The sequence below is a fragment of the Oncorhynchus keta genome, chromosome 8 (assembly GCF_023373465.1).
Source record: "Oncorhynchus keta strain PuntledgeMale-10-30-2019 chromosome 8, Oket_V2, whole genome shotgun sequence".
Classification (NCBI taxonomy): Eukaryota; Metazoa; Chordata; class Actinopteri; order Salmoniformes; family Salmonidae; genus Oncorhynchus; species Oncorhynchus keta.
In genome coordinates, this window is record NC_068428.1 from 12,482,673 (window position 1) to 12,503,628 (window position 20,956).

General features: G+C 44.9%; 1 protein-coding gene across 8 annotated transcripts in view; it reads right to left on the bottom strand.

The window, feature by feature from the left end:
• LOC118386593 (ephrin type-A receptor 7) overlaps positions 1-20,956 on the bottom strand; it is a 78,343-nt gene that overhangs the window by 33,761 nt on the left and 23,626 nt on the right. For all 8 annotated transcript variants that reach the window (XM_052523473.1, XM_052523471.1, XM_052523468.1 and 5 more), the window contains exon 5: positions 16,251-16,586. In XM_052523473.1, the coding sequence (XP_052379433.1) occupies positions 16,251-16,586 (336 nt within the window). The remainder of the gene's footprint in view (positions 1-16,250; positions 16,587-20,956) is intronic.

Consider the following 20,956-nt stretch of genomic DNA (forward strand, 5'->3'; position numbering starts at 1 on the left):
GTATATTAATTTGTATTCTCCTGGATCAGTGAGGTATCGAATCCAATTTTCTTGGCTTCAGAACTTTTCTGAAAGTGTCACCGTCTATCATGTACTGTATGTTACTACTATTTTTTACATATCACGTGACAATGATATACTATATATATATATATTTTTTTTTAATCGAAGAAAAGCTTTCGGACCGGAATTTGAATCACCAATGAATAATTTCACGATCGCCCAATTTTATGTCTGCAAAGAAATGAGATTTAATGCGTTTCAGTAGGTCTCCTGTGTGTCACCCTCCATAACAACATGAGTAGAGCTTTGTGCCGGGCTGTGAAGCTGTGTGTGTGACTCATAGCAGAGGGTCAGCGGGGGAAAAATTGAATGTAAAAAACATTGAGTGTAAATTTTCATGCTACACTGACGTGCTCACATGATGCGCCATGCGCATCATTCCCCCTCCATCGCGTGCTGACGTTCGTTCGTTCGACCCTGCCCCTCGATGGCCGGCCCATGCTGTGTGAACACTGTCCTAATATCTAAATTGCATTCGGTTGTGTAACAGATGCATAAATCACTGGTCAACTTTGTTACATAATTGTTTAGCCAGCAGGGACCCCACTTATTTAAAATCCACTCCGCTGCTCTGTGTCAGTGGCCAAATTAGGGAACAGGGCTAACTGGGCTGGCAGCCTATCATCAGCCTCTCTGAGACACACCCCGATTCCTCCAAGAGAATAGGAGAGTTGAGGTTTTGTTTTCAAGGCCAACGGCCATAAGAATTCTGTCTTTATTAGGACATTTCCCTGCTTATAATAGTCAACTGGGCTAATGTACTATAATGATGTCACAGACAATAATACATGTCTGAACCCAGAAAGAGAAAGACACTGTAACATACGGAGTAAACAAAAGTTTGTGTACTACAGTACAAACCTCAACACTACACCGAGACCATACATTCACCCCTGAAGTCAAATTTGGCCTCTTTACATGCTATAACTTCCTCATAAAATGTGCACTTCAGCTACACATTTCTGTCAAATCCTCTGTTGCTCGCATTGGGGAGTATACGAGAGCTCAATTTAATGCAATACATTTTACGAGCTGCCAAATGAGGGCTTTCGTTGACTTCCGTTGGCAATCAAAATTTTCACTGACTATAAACAGAAGGTCTGGATGTGAGAGGAGAAGAATGTCAACGGCGCTAAACGCAAGCGTGTTTCGCGGCGGTCGTCAGAAGTCAATGACAAGGTCAGAAACGGAGTGAGAGCTCTGCGGCTTTGTAAATAAATCCTGCTTTTGTTGCGAGTCCATCTGAACTCACTTAATTAGATTGAATCCCAGTTGGAGAACAGAACAGAACAGCCTTCCTGGAAGATGTACAGTGCCACATCCCGGATCCCGGGCTCCTAATTGCAGCATTTCCCCGAGATCAACGGAATTCACCGCCCAATAATGAAGTCATAAAAATATGTCATGCCCATGCTTCTCCAAATCCCTTTTTTTCCCCCCCTTGGGAGTCGTATTCTAATGATGATATCTAAGTCCTGCTCAGCACACTGACTGTCACAGGGAATCGTCTGTGACACAACAGATGCGGCCCAGATGAGAAATGAAAGCAGCGGGACGGGCGGTAATGTACTAAACGTAAGACGCTTGGTTCTGCTTATCGCCCGCCTCAATGACCTTTCTACTGCAGGCAGCTGCCGGGGCATGTCTTTTCAAATACACTAACAGGCCTAAGCAGAGATATGCGTTTGCATACACAGTGGCTTCGTCATTTATCTTCATAAAAACAAAGGCTCTGGCGTGAAAAAGGCACAGAGGCAGATTACAGCAGTGGCTCACACGGACAAACGTTCCTAAGAGTAGGTCTGACCGCAACTGTGGATATTTACAGGATCCGCTGCTAACCAGCCACAAGGCCCTCCACCTCCTCCTCGCTTCTATTAAAGGTCAAAGCACAGCCCCGGGCCCCCGGCGCATGCATCTAAATCCTTGATTGGATATCCAAGCCATACAGGGATAGAAACGCAAGATAATTCATAAAATGCAGTGTGCTGGTGACTGATGGGGCCCTGCTTGGGTCAGAATCCAGGCATGGCTATTATATAGGGGTTTGGAGCATTATGGCTACTTATCCATGCCTTCCCACAGAGGCAGCTCTGCCTGCCTTAAACTGCCTTAAACCCGCATACTCATTCCCTTATCAGCTGCGAATAAATCTTGTGTTTTTGGCAACGCCGCGGCAAATATTAACATTTCAAATTAGACCTCCACACAACCGTTTCGCAGGAACAGGGGGAAAATGTGATCGCCGAGGGTTATCATCATAAACATCCATTCTAGAAATACCTCTGTCATCACCAAGATGATCATATTAATCAGAGTTCTTATGCCCTTAATCACAGTCTTGGACAGCATCCATCGCAGGGAAATCATATCCAGAGCCCCTCCAGCCAAGTCTGTAATTTTGCACTGAGCACTGGTTGGACGCATTGTGCTGATTGCCAACAGATCCAGGCCAAGCCGACAGGCCTCTCCCTGTCTGCCTCTACCTTTTTGGAAACACTGAGTCAGGCCCATACCTGTGGATTCCAGGCCAAAGGCAGACTATCGTTTCCCCCAGTGTGGGAAATAACCCTGCCTACTTGAACGAATTTGAACAGATGCAGGGGTGCAGTAGGTTGGGAAAGAAAGACATCCTCATCACCCCTGGTACTGTTGTGGCCAGCGTACCAGAGTCTGTCAAAAAAAGATAAAGCAGGAGCAGCACAATCATCAAGGCTGTGTTTTCAAACACCACGTATTTGCGGTAAAAGTGTTTTTTTTGTTCTGTTTGGCAAGCAGACAGGAAATGATCAGTGGAAAGAGGGACACATCTGTGCGAGTGGGGACATGGTACCAAAATTGGCATCACGGAATCACAACAGTGAGATGAGAGGCGAGCTGTGCTCTATTCAACAAACACTTGAATGTCGACGAAACAAAAAAAACTGAAAAACAGCTCAGAATATTAGCCCCCCCCCCCCAAAAAAAAACGACAACAACTACAAATATTTTAGCCAACCCCAGTAGTTTTCACCACAGCTCTGACAACCCTCCGATTACTGCCAGCTCTTGATTCAGGTGATCTGTGTTTCCAAAGCCACAGGTCACGCTCTCGGGAGGGGAGGTATGCTGCTTCACAGCTCTCTCATGTCGGGCCCGTAAACCCCCCTCGCAAATCCAATAAATGCCTCAGCCACAACCCCACCTAGCAACACCTCATTCTACCTCCTATTTCACCACGCCATCAATGAAACCTCCGCCGCTACCACTGCAAACCACAACCCGGCTTGCGCTGAGGTGATAATGACCGTACATGGAAGTCGGAGGAATAGACCGAGTGGGCGTAGGACGGAGCATAACTCATTCCGCCCGTGACAGGCGAGCGTGCCTGTCCATGTAAAAAAAAAAAACATCAGCTTCAGCTGTGCCCCATCCGGGAAACGAAGAGAGAAGAGAAGTGCATTACTGGAGTTAGTGTGCCTAGCGATGAGGGACAGAGCTGGCACGCCCACCCAACTCCAAGCAGCCAGTAATGACGGGGAAGGCCCCACATACTAGCAGCAGTGGCCGAGATGACTAAACCCTGCCTCAGACACCCAGACAAACCTAGCCCTCAGCCCGCCCTCCGCTGAGCCATATAGACAGCGAAGACACAGATTGCGCAAAACAGTCTCCTTAGTCACGGCATAGTTTTTGAGGTCGGCTTTTTCAGTCTGTCATCGACGGTGAGCTGCACTATCATTCATCTGTCTGTTGTGAAGCAAGCTTGATGTCTTCTTTATGTTCAGACAAAAACAAAATGACAGGGCATGACGAAAAACAGACACAGGCACACACACATACGTTGACAGGGTGTGGCCCCCTTAGCTCACTTTACACTTCAACGTCATGCTTCAAACATAGTTCTCTCAGAGAATACAGTAGAAATACACAGTATTGACGGTTCATCCATCTACAGTATATAGATGTGTTGATGACTTCAAATGCGACGGTCCAACCAGCCACATCTTAGCTATTACTTCTGTCTTATTAGCTAAACGGAGACACAAACTGATTGTGATTTGTGAAACCCAATATGTGTCTATGGGGGCTTTCCCATATACAGTAACACCGCGAAACATTACAACTCCTGCCATTTTTTGAGAGTCCGTTTGCCTCTCTCTCTCTCTCTCTCTCTCTCTCTCTCTCTCTCTCTCTCTCTCTCTCTGTCTCTCTCTCTCTCTCTCTCTCTCTCCTCTACAAAGACCAGTCAGACAGTGTCCTTTTGTCCCTCCTCCGCCCTACCCAGCCAGCTTCCAGCACATGTGATTGGCCATAATTCGCTGGGCACAAATCGGCTTCAGTTTGCCGTGAGAGGCGCAACACCACTGTAATACCCAGCAGATAACCAGGTTAGCTCCTTTTCCCTAGAAAGCAGCCCCCTAAATCCTCTTCAACACTGTGATGTGTGGGATCAGAATCACAATCAAAAACGAGAGTGTTTGAAGGTAGCCGTCCCACCTCTCAGCTGGTGGGATATTGGCTAAGCTGTACCGTCCACAACAGTACGACCCATAACCCAGGAAATAGAGCCACAGGAGGTTCTGTCTGCTGATGTAGAAGGATGTGGTCTGTTTGCTGTTGTTTTGTATTCAGTACCTGAACTGCCCGTGGTTAAACTAATTCCCCCAGACCGCAGCTCTCAGGAAAAGAACTGATCTCTCAACACAATAGCTGAAATTATTCTACTGCTACACATGTCAGGGAAATAATTCATGGGGGAATTATAAATGTAGTATTTTTTGGTATTCTGACAATACTAGTAAGTGCATGTGTGACTGTGTGAATATGAATCTGTTCTCACATTTTGACATAGTGCCAGAGCCCAGGGTCCCTATCATTATGGGTTACATTGGCATCATTATTTCATGGTAATTATCCCTCAGAACGTTATTCAGTCACCTGATGAGAGGATATATTTGGTTACTAACTCTTGGACTTTGTAATGACTCATTCCTCTCCCCTCAATCTCTGACATAAAGCAATATATCGACACTATCAGTGTGGTAGCCTATGGCACTGTAACGGAATTCTTCGTCCTCCTCCTCTGACGAGGAGTGTGAAATGTCGGACCAATGCGCAGCGTGGTATGTGTTCATGATGATTTATTTTGCTGAACAATGAAAATACAAAAGAACAACGTGAAAATAAGCGAAAACCGAAACACTCCTGTAAGGTGCGTATAAACACTAAAACAGAAAATAATCACAAAACACAGGTGGGAAAAGTATGATTCTCAATCAGAGACAACAAACGACACCTGCCTCTGATTGAGAACCATACCAGGCCAAACACGTAAACACAACATAGAAATAAAGAACATAGACTACCCACCCCATCTCATGCCCTGACCATCCTAACACAAAGACATAACAAAGGAACTAAGGTCAGAACATGACAGGCACTTTGAATAGAATTACAAGGAAGTCTCTAGTATTGAATGACAAACGTTATAAAAGCTACAAATCAAAATTTGACTCAAGGTTGAGAAACATTTTTTTTTTTTGTCGAGGACAGACCAGCTATATTTATGGAGTCGGATTTTAGTACCCGCAGAAAAGCAGGACAACTTTTTGTAATTGTTCCATTAGCTGCGTAATGTTTTCTGATTTGGGGACCAAAGCGAGACATTTGAATGGCTTTATGATTAAGTTATTGATAGTTGCTTAAAATGACACACCCAAGGAATGGTCCAATGAAACTCGGGCAGATGAATCCGTTTCTCTGGTTGTATGAAAGGAGGAACACGGCCAGTGGAAAGTATTGAAATGTAATAGGGGAATAGAAAGGCTGGCAAAGGTCTTTGAAGTCTGATTCAAGTTTGAAGCTTGGCTTGATACAAAAAAAAAAACAATCTTACTCCAAATGTTCTCTCAGGTATTGTATTTTATTTCTCTCAAAGAGAAGGCAGGTGCAGTATGAACACAAGTTTCTTTCACGGGGGGGACGACGACGACGACGACGACATTCCCTAATCTAGTACAAATTAAATCGCACTCTGGTCAAATAAAATTCTCAGTCCTCCAACTGGAACTGATCAGTAGTCAATGCCTTGAATCACAATCTCATTGTGTTGATTCTCTTCGGGCGTTTTCACATGTGATTCTGAGCTATAGTTCAAATCAGAGTTGGATTATTTGCTACATTGGTTGGTTGGTTGCCGCAGTTTAAACAAACTAAACTGCCTAGACAAGACTTTGTGTCCACGAAAGTCCATTTTGTTTATTGGAGAAAAATACTCACGTTAAATCCATCTATGATCATCATGTAGCATCACTTACGTGTCCTAATCGTCATATTATTTTCGCTCTGGTCTTCCAACAACGCGCGGGAGGAAAACAACGCCATAGACGCTCTAACTGCATCACGCAGTCAACACGATATATTCAGTTGCCTTTAACCCCTGTATAGGGGTTGTTTCAGAGATATCAAGTTATGATAATGTGTGCATTTAATCAAACGCTCGCAGTCAAACAACAAATAATACTGTTCGAATCTAGTTATTTTCCGTGTGTTTGGTCCGCACCAAGGTCAGGAGCGAACCCCAGTGGGTTGTTTGACGTGCTCCTGATTCTGGACAAGAGTGTTCACACCAGTCCCAACTAACCGAACTAAGGGGGCAAACGCATTCATATCCATATCCCACGCACTCTCCATTTTCTACACCGAGTAGGACCACCAGCAATGCAGATAGATAATCTACACCGAGTAGGACCACCAGCAATGCAGATAGATATTCTACACCGAGTAGGACCACCAGCAATGCAGATAGATAATCTACACCGAGTAGGACCACCAGCAATGCAGATAGATATTCTACACCGAGTAGGACCACCAGCATTGCAGATAGATATTCTACACCGAGTAGGACCACCAGCATTGCAGATAGATATTCTACACCGAGTAGGACCACCAGCAATGCAGATAGATATTCTACACCGAGTAGGACCACCAGCAATGCAGATAGATATTCTACACCGAGTAGGACCACCAGCAATGCAGATAGATATTCTACACCGAGTAGGACCACCAGCAATGCAGATAGATATTCTACACCGAGTAGGACCACCAGCAATGCAGATAGATATTCTACACCGAGTAGGACCACCAGCAATGCAGATAGATATTCTACACCGAGTAGGACCACCAGCAATGCAGATAGATATTCTACACCGAGTAGGACCACCAGCAATGCAGATAGCACAAACACACCACTTTTACACAGATAGTCGATCCCCCCCCCCTAACAATGGGCCCACGGGATAACAAAATGATCTGAAATTGGACTAAGACGGGCTAAATGCTGTGCATACAGGGGGAGTTAGTGGCCGAGGATCCCTCAATTGAGAGATCAAGTAAACCTTGTTGATGAAGATGAGCCAGGTGTCACTTCTGTCAGCCGTTGTGTATTAGAGGGAAGGATTTGCCATTACAGTAATTGGTCATTTCTGTGCGTTGTGAGACAATAAGGAATATAGGCTTAGGCCTTAAGTGGGAGGGCTGGACAATCGTTTGCTTTCAGGCCGTTGAGCTTGTCCACGAACCCCGTTCCCAATTACCCCCACAGCACAGTGACAGACCGAGGCTTTCTCCTCTCTTTGTGTCACGCCGTATGTTTTTCTTTAGCAAATCCAAATCCACTTTGTCACCAGTTAATTGGTCGGACGTTGTCGTATTATTATGTAAATATCAGGAATGTTCACACAATTTAACACGAGCTACCTTTCAGTTAGCTGGAGGTAACAAACGAACAGAACTGCCAGTCTGGGAGATAAGCCTCCTCTCACCTGCAAGCAGCAAGCTTAGTATAGCCATCTTGGAGCAGTATACCTTTACAGTATCAACCCATGTGTCAGTTACCTGTAATGTTGTATCCACAGTGAAACAAGAAGGTCTTGCCAAAGTGTATTAGTCTAGCCACTATGTGAAAGTATTTATTTTTTGGGGCCACGGCTACTCAGTGGTGCGACAGCGAGGCAATTTGAGAGGAATTCAACACATTTCATTACGTCGGTCTCTGAGGACATCAGCTCCTCCAAGTTTCATTTAAATTGAATTTTTCCTCCGAGAATACTTTTCAGAAAACAATCCCAAAAAAAACCACAATCCTGGCTCTCTTCAAAGAAACAGATATTGATAACTCCAGTAAGAAATATGGTCGTTTTATATGCATGAGGAACTGTGTGACCTAGAAAGCACTTTTTTTTTGTGCCTAAGCTTTAGGCACATCCACACAATCACAACAAACAACAAACACAAAGAATATCAAAAAGACTGAATCTGGTCATGCAAGAATAATGCATCCCCAGCACAGACTATTGTCTAATGTACTACCTGAAGAAATATCCTGAGACGCCACAGAGGGTAATTAAGCCATTTATCAAGCAGTTTTAAGTTGTGAAACCATGTTTTTGGCACCTGAGTATAAAATTATTACATTTCACTGATGCTCAAGGTTAATTAGGCAATTAAATTCCCTACTACATGACTCCCTAGCTAATATAGGACACCGATCGGACCCTTAAAAAAAAAAGGCTTTCTCTAGATCGTCTTACAGAACTGTCGAAGGACTTCGTTTAAGACAACCAAAGATGACCACAGAGATGACTCCACTCTCTCCTCTGGGCATGGATACTGAAGAAAGGAGGCGGGGAGGAACGTTGGTTTCAAAGCCCACAGAAGGTCACTTCTCGACAGTTAGTCCCAGCTTCTCTCCAGCCCAGATGTGTCCCATCTGCTCCACAACCAGTAACCAACTTTGCGAACTCTGCGGACGCTATAATCTTCTTACTGTTGTTTTTATATCAAATCATTCAAAGCAGCCTAGCAGATGGCTGTCATATATTCCCCGTGCTTTGATAAAAGACAATGTGTTGTTGTTACGGAGCTGCTGGTGTAGCTACGTTGGGGAGGTGAGGGGCTCGGTTAGCACAGCTGAGGAGACTAGCAGCTAGTGAGATGAAACCGAGCCATAGTCGCTGTAAGGCTTTTGAGGCGACAGCTTTGGGATCAAGAGGTCGACCATAATTACCAGCGGGCCTTTTCAGAGGTGGCAACTGCTGTTTGAAGGTTTTCTCGATTTTTGTTCTTTTTAATTTTCCCTCCCGTTCTGAGCCGAAGTGTTCTTCTAACTCAAACTCATTATTATTTCCAAGTGTGATGATCTGAATAAAGGGGAAAGGGTGAAGCATGGGGTTGAAGACATAATTAGTTCCTCTCACTGCAGGAGACAGACAGTATGCTTGATGAGACAATGAAAGAGTGAAACAACAGACCTGCCAATCTGCCTCTATTCTTTTCGCGAGTAATGCTCACAGACACAGAGAAAAATCTCTCCCACTCTCACTGCTATCAAAATACATTGTTGTGTTATGCAACATACAAGTTCTGCCAAATCCCATAAGACAATCTGTGGTTCTCCCGAAGCTGAACAGAAAAGAAGGAAAGTAAGTAGGTAGTTGTTTGCTTGTTGCAGACATGTTGCAGCTCCTGTTCTGCCGCACTAAGTTGTTTGAATAGAACGGTTCTCTCTGTATAAAAGCCACGGTGACAAGTTGAAATAGATTGCAAATGGATATCAAATGTCCTTTAACCTCAGGCTGACCGAGCTGTTTTCCAGTGTGTGGCAGTCTAAGCAGACAGAGTTAAACCTGTCACCCTGAGTGAAACTGTCTGGGTCGTATGAAAGGTATCCCCCGAGTCTACACCCACAGCAGAGCTGGGAAAATACCCTCTGTATAAAAGGAGCAAACCATCAAGGTCTTGAGATTGGGGAATGGCTTCGTAGGAGTGTGTGTGTTTTTTTTGTCTCTCTCTCTCAAGTCTATGGGGATTTGGCAACTATCAGGCACCTATGACATGCATCACTATTTAGGTTTTATTACCAAACTCCTTTAAGTTCTTCGGGGCAGGAAATGAAACACTTGAATGGCTATTCTGCAAAGTGCTGGAGCCCTTTCCAGCCAGGGTATCTAGCATGGATGAGCATGTGTTCCATATAAACACAGTGCCTGGGAGTCACAGGTGCATGCTGAGTTTGTGTGTGCGTGTGCTCATAATCTATACTACATGGAATGTTCCTATATGCCAGTGCTCTTAAACGAACGAGTCATAGAAGAAAAATGTAGATTTCTTGTCCTAGACATAAAAAGTGAAAATGTAAATTGTTGGAACAGTTGAAAACTAGCTAGCTGGCTTAATCTGGCATATTTACAGAAATGTTGATTTGATGTGCATTGTCCCTGTCAAATGCATGTAAAAAAAAAAAAAAGTATACGAATATGAAGGATGTAAATGTTCTGGGACAGTGAAGAGTTCAGTTGCTGTTGCTAAGGTAAACGACAGTTAGCCTGGGAAAAAAATTGTGGCCTCAAACTGGTTTGCAGTTTCACAGGCGTCTCAATCATGAAACTGGTTTCAATCCTGAATTCTGTGGGAAACACCGGCTAGATGATAAAACTGAATAAGAATCAGCGCCGTAGCCTTTTAACTTTGACAAGATTCCCAGCTGGGCAAAACAACATCATAATCACAAAAGAATTGCAGTTCCCGGCAGTGTTTTCAATCCAGATATCAAATATCATTATTTTCTACAAATGTTCACGCATCACTGCAAACGCAACACACTTAGACACACACACATAAACACAAAGGAAGTATAGAATGAGAGATTGACAGATACTGCTGTCGTCAACATTATCCCAGCTATGAACGGGTAGGGAACAAAAAGTCATTTTTTTCAAATGCTATTTAGTGGACGGTAACAAATGTGTTTTTCACAGCTCCTCAACACAGTCTGACCGTGTCTGTAAATGTGTCCTTTCCGAGGCAGAGAGAGAGAGAGAGCGAGAAATGGGTCTGTAATTCTGACAGAGTGCATGGAGCGCTTAAACTCTGTGTGTTCTCAGAGAAAGGGCCCCTCTGCCACTGGGCTGTCCACTGGTGGTGATAGGCACCAAGTCAAGGGGAAAGAGGGAACACTGTGGGGCTACTGTGAGAGAGAGAGCTCAGTCATGCACGCCAGATTCAGGGGGATTTAGGTGGCTCGTCTGCCAGCAATAAAAGACTGAAACAGGATACTTGGGGAGATTAATTACCTAGATAAGCAACGATAATGGCATTTAAATAGGAAAGTAATTAAAGTGCACCTTCCATCAAAAGTATTCGTTGCTGACGGATTGGGTGACAGGCAAATCAGGAGGCATTTACAGAAAGCTACAGGTTAAGTGCCGGAGCGCTTGTGCTTCGGGGAGACCACCACTGTTTTATTGCAGCTGTTGAATCGGACTGCTTTGCCCAGCTCTCATCAAATTACTGCATGTGGAGGGACAGAGAAAAAATAGGGGGCTCCCGGTAACATAAAACCACTGACAAATGCAACAAAGGAGGATCCGCTTAACTTTAAAATGACACCCTGGCCGCGATGGTGGTGGTCAGTGGGGAATCCTCCGAATCAAATGCACTCTGTCTAAGGCCACCATGACACCATGGCGGTGTAGGACATTAAAAAGAATCAATCAATGGGCCTTTGTTTCCATAAGTGTTGCTCTCACCAACACATTGAGAAATATCCATTTTGCAGTGATAAAGTGTAGATAAAGTGACCATATATATTACCGTTCGACAACCACAGAGTATCACCTTGCATGGTTGCCCGTTTAAACACGTCTCACTCCCAACATTTATCCAACTCATTTCACTGTGTTAAAGGGGCAATCAGCAGTTGCTACGTACATCTCTTTTTGGCCTTCAATTTAATGACATGTGCCCCATTGATTCTTGAAGAATACGACTCACGATCAACTGTCATACCCCATCAGAACCCCGGATAAAAGCTTGTTTTACTCCCAATGTTTGTAACAAATCAAATGTAAACAAACACTATATAGCCTCAGAACACAGTTGACACTATAAGTTCGATACCGTGGATGGTCAAACCTCGCGTCTGTAGCTCGGCCAATGAATTTGTGATGACATTTCACCGGCCCCTTCCCTCGGCTTTGTTAATGTTTCTACTGCTGATTGCCGCTTTAAGGGAGATGAATTATCCCATCACAGCACTAATACTTGTTGCTGTAGACTGTCATACAAATGATTGACAGCCAACAAGAACGTAGTCCTGACAACGCTAGCAGCCCAACAACTTGTGTTGAACGGGGGATATTTGCTTCTCACGCAAGGCTAGAGCGTAGAGGCTTCTCAGATCAAAGTGAAATGCTGAGCTGACACTCACGCGTGCCACAAAGCATTTTCTCACCGAGTAAAATGGTGGCCCGTTGTTCCCTTTGAATGTTTAAATAGGTCCTCACTTGAGGACACTCTGATCTCAGTCGAAGTAAATATGAAGTTGCACAAGAACAGTCCTGAAGGAGGTGATCTAAAAATAAACCGGGAAAGCAACATTGTTTTTCTGAAACCATTTAAAGAAAGAAAAGGCTATCAACTTGCGATCTATTACAGTTCCAACCATGAAGGAGGATGAAAGGAAGAATAAAAGACAACCCCCCATTTTCATGGCGGCGTAAATAAAACATATCGCTAAGTTATATCCCAATCCCACGCTGACTCATACTAGAGGGCTCTGAACACAAACAGCAACAGTAGAAGTTTCTATCGGTATGTAACCTGGTCCCTGCTCCTGGCTAATATGAGCAGTCAGCATTCAAATCCATTTCCACAGCTTCCCCCTTTCCCCCTTCAAAGGTGCAATGTGCAGAAATCGCTTCGCCATTTCCTGGTTGTTCATATGACAAAACAAGCAATGTAGTCTATAGTGTAGATCAGTGTTTCTCAAACTCGGTCCTGGGGACCCAAAGAGGTGCAAGTTTTGTTTTTTTGGCCTAGCACTACACAATTGATTCAAATAATGAACTCATCGTTAAGCTTTGATTATTTGAATCAGGTGTGTAGTGCTATGGCAAAAAAACAAAACCTGCACCCCATTGGATCCCCAGGACTGAGTTTGAGATACGCTGGTGTAGAGAATACCATATAAACCACTGTGAAATATCTTTTCAATAATCAAAAATATAGCACTTTCAGCTGTTTGAAGCTGCTATACAAAACCGAAAGTTAAATACGCATAAACTAAACTTGACAATGGGAAGCATAGAAATAGCGCACATAGAACAGATCTACCGCTTCTTAGACTTCAATGAGATGAACCTACAACTCACATTTCTATGTGAATTTGGTCGGTCGCCCAAAAAAAGTGACACATTGCAGCTGTAATACATTGTTTACGCCACTTTATGCTCACACCTTAGCAGCATCATCCACTGTTCTGTGGCTGAGTGTCCCGTCACACATAGTGCTCCTATAGCCATTCCCCTTAACCAATTCCAATCATATTTCTACCGTGGTTCTCCACGGGGAATTTTCGAGTTGAGATGTGATGTGTTGAGATGTGATGAGATGACACACTCTCTTGAATAAATATGAATGGTTATTCACTCACAGGCTTCTGAGAACAAAAAGTCCTTCTCTACAAGTGTAGCGGCATGAAAGCATCCGGAGTATGGAGGATCTTCGAGGGCAGCTCTCTAGAGTTGTCAAGCGACAATAGTGCCCTGATTGAAATGCACTCTCCGTCTAGCTAGCCTAACTTTTTTTCCGGAGAAACTCCACCTCGTCAAGATGTGATGACAAATTCATATTAATTCACCTGTGTATGAGGACGTGGTGAGGAGGAGAGGGGGAGAGTCGAAGACAAAAACAAGATGATGAACTTGCGCCGCATCTCCAACAGTAGTTATTTAAACACACTTATAGACAGAGCTGGGAGGTCATTTGGTTTCCCTGGGAACAATAAGCACTCAGCACCTTGTGCAGATCCTCAACTCATCCACGGCTGCAGACTGCCTCACAGCCTTACTCCTCACACGTCCTTTGGTATAATTAGGGGAGGTGTGAATTCCTAATCAGATGAATCACCATCTGCATTTTTGCAGTCACCCCGCTCCTCTACTTCTCTCCTCCTCTCCCTCTGTTCCCGCTCCTCCTCTCCTCTTCACGGGTTGATTATCCTTCAGCAGGAGAGAGAGTCACTACCTGCTTGATGATCTCTCCTCTCCTCTCTCCAAGACTTTTTCAGGACCACGGCTCACTCTCTCGCTACCTCCACCCCGAGGAACGGTTCATCAATTCCGGATGGTGAGGCGTAAAAGGGGTTTATTATTGCAGTCATTCATTAGCAATGTGGCCTGACTTGTACATGCTTGCTCGGGAAGGGGGCCATTGTTTTAGGAAGCAGCCGACGTTCCAATTAAAAAGCGCTGGAGCGTTCCCTAATGGCCCGGGCACAGGATCCGGACACGATGAAGGCCCAGTGGCCAGTGCTGAAAAGCACCGCAGGACAGGGTTAACGTCTGGGCTGCAACCCGCGCAGCAACACTGATTCAGCTCGCTCTCTCACATGAGGATCTCACTAACAATATGTGTTGGCACATCATCAAACTGAAGCCAAGCAGTCTGCTACATCCCCCAATTATTCAAATGTGTCATAGTGTACCTAGGCTATAGGGTAACAAAACATCTATAAACACATCTAATTACACTAAATAGCAGTGAGCATCTCAAACTATGCAATTCTTGCTTCAAATAGTAGCCTAATGCTAGCTTTAAGACGTAAACCTAATTTCTTCCTCATCAAATGCATCCCTCTATTTCCCACTATTTCTGATGGCTAAATATACCGCAGGGTTAACAGAGCAATTGTCTGTTGTCAACATGCCACGTGTAATTATAAGAGGCTCTGAGGGAGCCATGTGTTAATTGTTTCCCCCATCTTTCCCTGCAGGTCTCCCTCCTTGCAGTGTCCTTGTGTCCTTGGCAAGGCAACCCCTAGAACCATCCAGCGTGTGTCTCTGTCATGAACCGTGTCACGGAACATACATCATTCCCTACAGTTTAACCCACATTCATGCTGCTGCCTGGCCACAATTATCCGTTCTCTTTCTCTCTCTCTCTGTCTCTCTCCTTTTGACAGTCTTAAAATGGGGGGGGGGTTGTTGCGAAATTTGTTCTTCCATTTTGTCTATTTGATATATATTCCTCAGCACACGTGAACAAACAACACAGTGGAGTATTCTAAGCGAGTGCACTCGAAAATGTCTGAAATAAAACAGATACCGTATGCAGATTCATCTTACTAGGAGAGCATCACAGGACATGGCTGCATGATCAGGATTGCCCCAATTCTTTCAAGGAAAAAAAAAACAAAGAGTTGCAGCTCTTCTGCAGTCATGTATAGGGCCGGGTTGGGGTGAAGTCAAGTCTAAAAAAGACAACATCAACCAGTCTAATTTCAGGTCATCTGAAAGGTGGTTCAAAGTCAAACCTCAACATATACCACAAGAGCCTCAGTGTGCGCCACACAAGTTCCCGAATTCTCGTAGCTACTGGTTAGCAACATGGTTACGATGATAATATTCCCCAAAAACTCTTTACAGGCTACAATGGCTGTGCAACCCTCTTTTAATGACCCTAGTTAGTATTCCCTTTTGACTCCAGCTGCGCTTCATGGACGCTTGAGCATGAAAGATAAATCTTGTTTGGTGGATCCATAGAAATAATTGCATTTAAGAAAAGGTGGAGTGCTGCCTTCAGTTGGAGTGTGTCACCAAGAAAATACAGCATTTTAATTATGCTAGGTTCCCAGGGGAGCTAGCGACACGCACTGTTTCCGATGGTACAACTCGCAGCAAGCCTTGCTATGCTACTAATGTTTTCCACCGTAGCTCTGACACACATATTAAATGACTCTGGGTAATATGCCAACTGTAAATGCTGTGTATCAGCCTATGGTCATTAATGCCAATGAGGTATGATTAAGGTACTTAGCGTGTTTTCAGTTGAACGGCAGACCTCAGCGCAAAATAGCCATTGGTTTGTATGTGAAATACGCAAAAGTTTGTATAGTGCAAAACGTTTGACATTATTCTGTATTCTAAAAGGGATCTGTCTCGCAAATGAAAACGTGTGTTTCTTTGTAACTTAATCGTGAAGGCAATTCTAGACCACACCAGCGGAATATGAAAGTGCAAGGAATTTAGCAATCGTTATTAATTAAAGTGTACAGGGAAGGGTGGATGTTAGGACGTAGGACCGTGTTCTGGAATCTAGCCAAACCCCCAGAATTTGATCTCTCTTGAGCCAATCACACTCCTTACTTGCTTGACTGGTGGCGATGCTGACTGCGGCGAACAGCCTCTGGGTGCGGCTGAGGTCAGATACCCCGTTGACTGCCTCAACCTCGAAGGTGTAGTTGGCGTGGGCCAGCAGGTCCACCACGCTCACGTAGGTGTCCACTAATCCCGCCTGCTGGGGGGAGTATCCCACGTTCCCCCCGCACGCTACGCACTCCTCGGCCTCCCAGCTGCAGCGCCGGCACATAATCCTGTAGGTGACGTCGTTGCGGCCGCCCGTGTCGGCCGGCGGGCTCCACTCCAGGCTGACCGTGGTCTGGTTGATGTTGTAGACCAGGTTCTGTGGCGCCGAGGGAGGTCCTGTCAGGGCGGGAGGCAGACAAAGAGGGAGAGGAGGGAAGGAAAGAAGGAGGAAGAGGAGGGAGAGTTAAATAACGGAGTGCCAGGGAGGGAAAGTGACAGCAGACTGGGTGTGCGTACTGACTAGATATGCGGTTCACTGTTCTGCTCTGTTCTCTCAGACTGACTGGCACCGGACATGCCAGCTCTGACCCTTTGGGCCACACTGACACGCAATTATAATAGAGCTCAAATCTAAAAAGAAAAACTAGTGCAGGTAGGTAGAGAGGAAGTCAAACACCAGCAAAGCCAAGGTCAATGAGGAGTAGGCTGCGAAACTGAGACAACACATGGGGACAATTACAATGCATAACGACTGCATTCCTACCACTCTGATTTGATGCGGGTACATGCTAAGTATGAATGTGAACGTGTTACGTATCGCTCATTTGTCATGTCAACTGTCTAGTGGTATTGCCTTTCGAGTGTGCTGAGCACTGTTAAAGAACAGGTACCTGTTTAAAGGAGTGAATGGTTCATGCGAGGTGAGGGCAGGTCCTTTTTGAATGCCCGTTCTGTTCATTCAATAACCATGCATTCACAAGTCACAAATTGTCATTAACGTTAACACGTGGAACATATCAGAAATGTAACATTGGCAGGAATATCCAGTTGAAATGATTGAGATGTCATTCCATTGTATAACTATTTATCCTGAACAGGGGACCAGAGTGAGGCAGATACGAGGCATTATTAGCTCTCTCTCAGTCCTCCCCAATATACAATTATCCCAGTGTGAGACAAAGGGTTTCCTTTCCAATGAATCGCAGAGACAAGACACTTAAAGTTGATGTTTTTGAAAAATAGCCCCGGAATTTACAAGTGAGATTAAATCTGAGTTATCGCCCGACAATAGCCTCTATATAGAATATCACTGGAAGCACACTACCCACGTGATCAATAAATGATCCATCCTTCACTAGAACATAAACCATTGTCCTCTGAACAAATAACAAAGAATTACCCTCTTCTCATAAAAACAATGATTTACAAATTGCTGCTTTATTCACTCAAATTCAAGCCCTTGTGTTTTATGACCCAGATGTTTATATACTGTTGGCCTCCAATTAAGTGATCGTTTTATGTCCCTTTTAATGCACTATAGATTATGAATTCTTTGTTCACGGGCGTTTTTAAAAGCATCTTTAATTTTCTCTGTGAAATACTAAACGACTCCATGTTCATCCAAACCCAAAGAGCTTCTCAACCACATTTATTTACACAAAAGTCCCTACAAACTGGTAATACTTATGCAGAGAGCGGAAACTATAATTGTCTGAGTCATTATTTATATTATTTATTTAACCTTTATTTAACAAGGCAAGTCAGTTAAGAACAAATTCTTATTTTTCAATGTCGGTCTACCCCGGCCAAACCCTCCCCTAACCTGGATGATGCTGGGCCAATTGTGCACCGCCCTATGGGAGTCTGGATCACGCCAGTTGTGGTAGAGCCCAGGATCGAACAAGGGGCTGTAGTGACGCCTCTAGCACTGAGATGCAGTGCCTTTGTGCCACTCAGGAGCCCAATATTGCACATTAGGTTATTTTCCTAATTCCTCCCATTAAGAAGAATGAGGCAGGCAGAACAGAGCAATCCATATTCACGGCTACAGAGGGAGACGATGAGATGGAGCCAGTGATACTCTGGGCTCTGGAGATGAAAGAGACACATGCGGCAGCTGAAGAGGAGAGGCGGCACGACTCTCTAGCTAGAGCCAAGGCACGACTTCAGCACTGTCATCTACACTGGACCCGGGCTCATAAAGGACTAGTTCACTATTTTACAACTTGATGTTAGACAGTTTCTCACCCTGGAAGTCGTCTATGGGCCAGGAGTAATGTGATCCAGGGTTCAGTCTTCTTTAAACAGCCACTACAAATTTCTGCTAGCCTTAGCCACCACAAGCTAACAATCAATGGAAGCGATGGGGGCATCTGTTACTTAAAGGTGATCTGGCAACAACAACTAAAATGTACATGCTCACATGCCACCATCACTCCCATTCCTTATTAGCTTGTGGTGGCTAAAGTTAGTAGTGGCTGTTTAAAGAGAACTGAACCAGTTTCTCCTGGCCCATAGACGACTTCCTGGGTGAGGAACCAGCTAACATCAAGTTGTAAAACAGTGAACTAGTCCTTTAATCCTCTTCAGGGACGAAGAGCGAGAGTCACACACATACACGCACGTGCACGCACAAACACACGCGCAGGCACACACTCATCTCTCAGGCGTTTGTTTGCACTGCATTACCATGGTCACGGTTACCAACAGACAATAGCTTGTTTTATTTACTCAGCCACTCTCATTGAGTCTCAGGTGACAAAGATCAGGGCAGTGACGTCAGAGATAAGAGCCGGAGGAGGATATTGAATTAGAATTAATTTGAGTGGTCTGTGTTTTGTTCATGTTTTGCGGACATGGAATACAGTGAGTGCTTCCCTTCGCTGTCCTAGACTAGACATAGTGCTTCCTGTTCCCTGGGTTGGCTTTGTTCCCCCACCACCACACAGTTCTCTCCCTGCCTCTGTAAGGTGAGGTGACACTGTCCTCCCTGTCTTACCTGCAGCTAGGAGAGGCGACATCCTGAGCCTCTGCCGTCTGTCTGCTGATCCTCGTAGCTCAAGGGCTTGCCGCCCTCGCTCTCTCTCTTTTTCCGTCTCTCACTCCTCTCCTCTCGGTGTCTTATCTCTTTACGTTTTTCTCCTCTCACCCCCTCCTCCCGGTGAAGTTTCATTTCACGGATTAGCCTTCCATAGCCCTCACAGTCTGAGACGTCTCAATCACAAGCTTCTTCCTTCCAACGCCGCATTGTGTGTGTGTGTGTGTGTGTGTGTGTGTGTGTGTGTGTGTGTGTGTGTGTGTGTGTGTGTGTGTGTGTGTGTGTGTGTGTGTGTGTGTGTGTACGTGTGTGTGTGGGTGGGTGTGTGTGTGTGTGTGTGTACGTGTGTGTGTGGGTGGGTGGGTGAATGTGTCCTGTCACCTCCTTCTTATAGCGTAATACAGCTGATTCTCCAGACACTGGGTGAACCTGTGATATTGCTGATGAATAACCGCCTCTGACAGCACATTCACTCGTTAACCAAATCGAATGGACCTTTTTAACTGAATGATATGGCATAAACCAAGATGGCTGACTCTTTTTGGATAATAGCAATAGTAACTAGATAATTAGGTCATCTTGCTGAGCCTGTCTCTCTGTGTAGAGCTGAGAGACCTGAGTTAGTCAGAGGGCTTAGGAGAAAAGACTAATGTCCTGATTTGCTGTGAGAGAGAGCAGAGCTAAAAGAGAGAGGTGCTCTTGGCCGTCTCAGCCCTCCACTGCCCTATTAGGGGGCTACACACTAATTGGAGGGATGGAGGGAAAGAGGGGAGGCTGGGGGTGAACGGTATTCAAATCAGCCAAGCACTCATCCTTCATCTGCAAACATGTGTCGTGACCTTTGACCTGGGTGGTTTAAAACCTGGCTGAGTGAAGCCATGTGGAAGAGAGGGAGGCCGTGATAGGAGGAAGAAAGGGGGAAACTCCTACGTTCCACTGGCCCTCATCCGTCCCCTAGCAACTACAGGCTCCAATCAGGATGGAATCTTTCTTTCGCTCTCTCTCTCTCTCTCTCTCTCTCCCTCTCCCCCTCCCTCTCCCTCTCTGTGAGATGTCAACTTGTTGAGGTTGCAAATTTGAGTGGGACGACGGGGGCGAGATGGGGGAGAGGGGTGGAAGGGGGAGATGGCTGCTCACAACTGCCCTTTTCAGACCCTGCTAGCGCCAGCACTGCTCACAGCTGTCACATGATTGATGCCCACTCCCCAACCTGTCAGCAGCTTCAAGGCTTTGCTCCGCTTCTGGAAAAATGCTCCCAGCCTTCCTGCAGTGCCATCCCCATACATTTCTCATTATCTCCTGGCTTTGCATAAGAATGGAGTGAGCAAATATTGGAAAAACAATATCATACAATGTGTTTTTCCTTCTCTCTCAACACGCAATATTTGCAACAATGATAATGGAAAATATATTGTCCGACAGCCTTTCAAAACTAGTGTCTTAATTTCCGTTTTTGCCTGTTGCAGTGAATTACCTCTCCCAATATATCCACGTTTCATCTTTATCTTCCTCCTCGTCCAATCTTAGTCTCATAAAGACATTCCTAATCCATGTGCTGCAGAGATCTGTCTCTCTGTTTGTACAGAGCCTAAGATAAGGGAGGTTTACAAGCGCCCATTTAAAAATCTGTCAATCAAGCTGTTTGCTCAAGCAATGTAAATTCACTTTCAATTACTATTGAATTCTACCCCAGACCAGACCAGACCAGACCCCACAAAGGCTGGCCCAC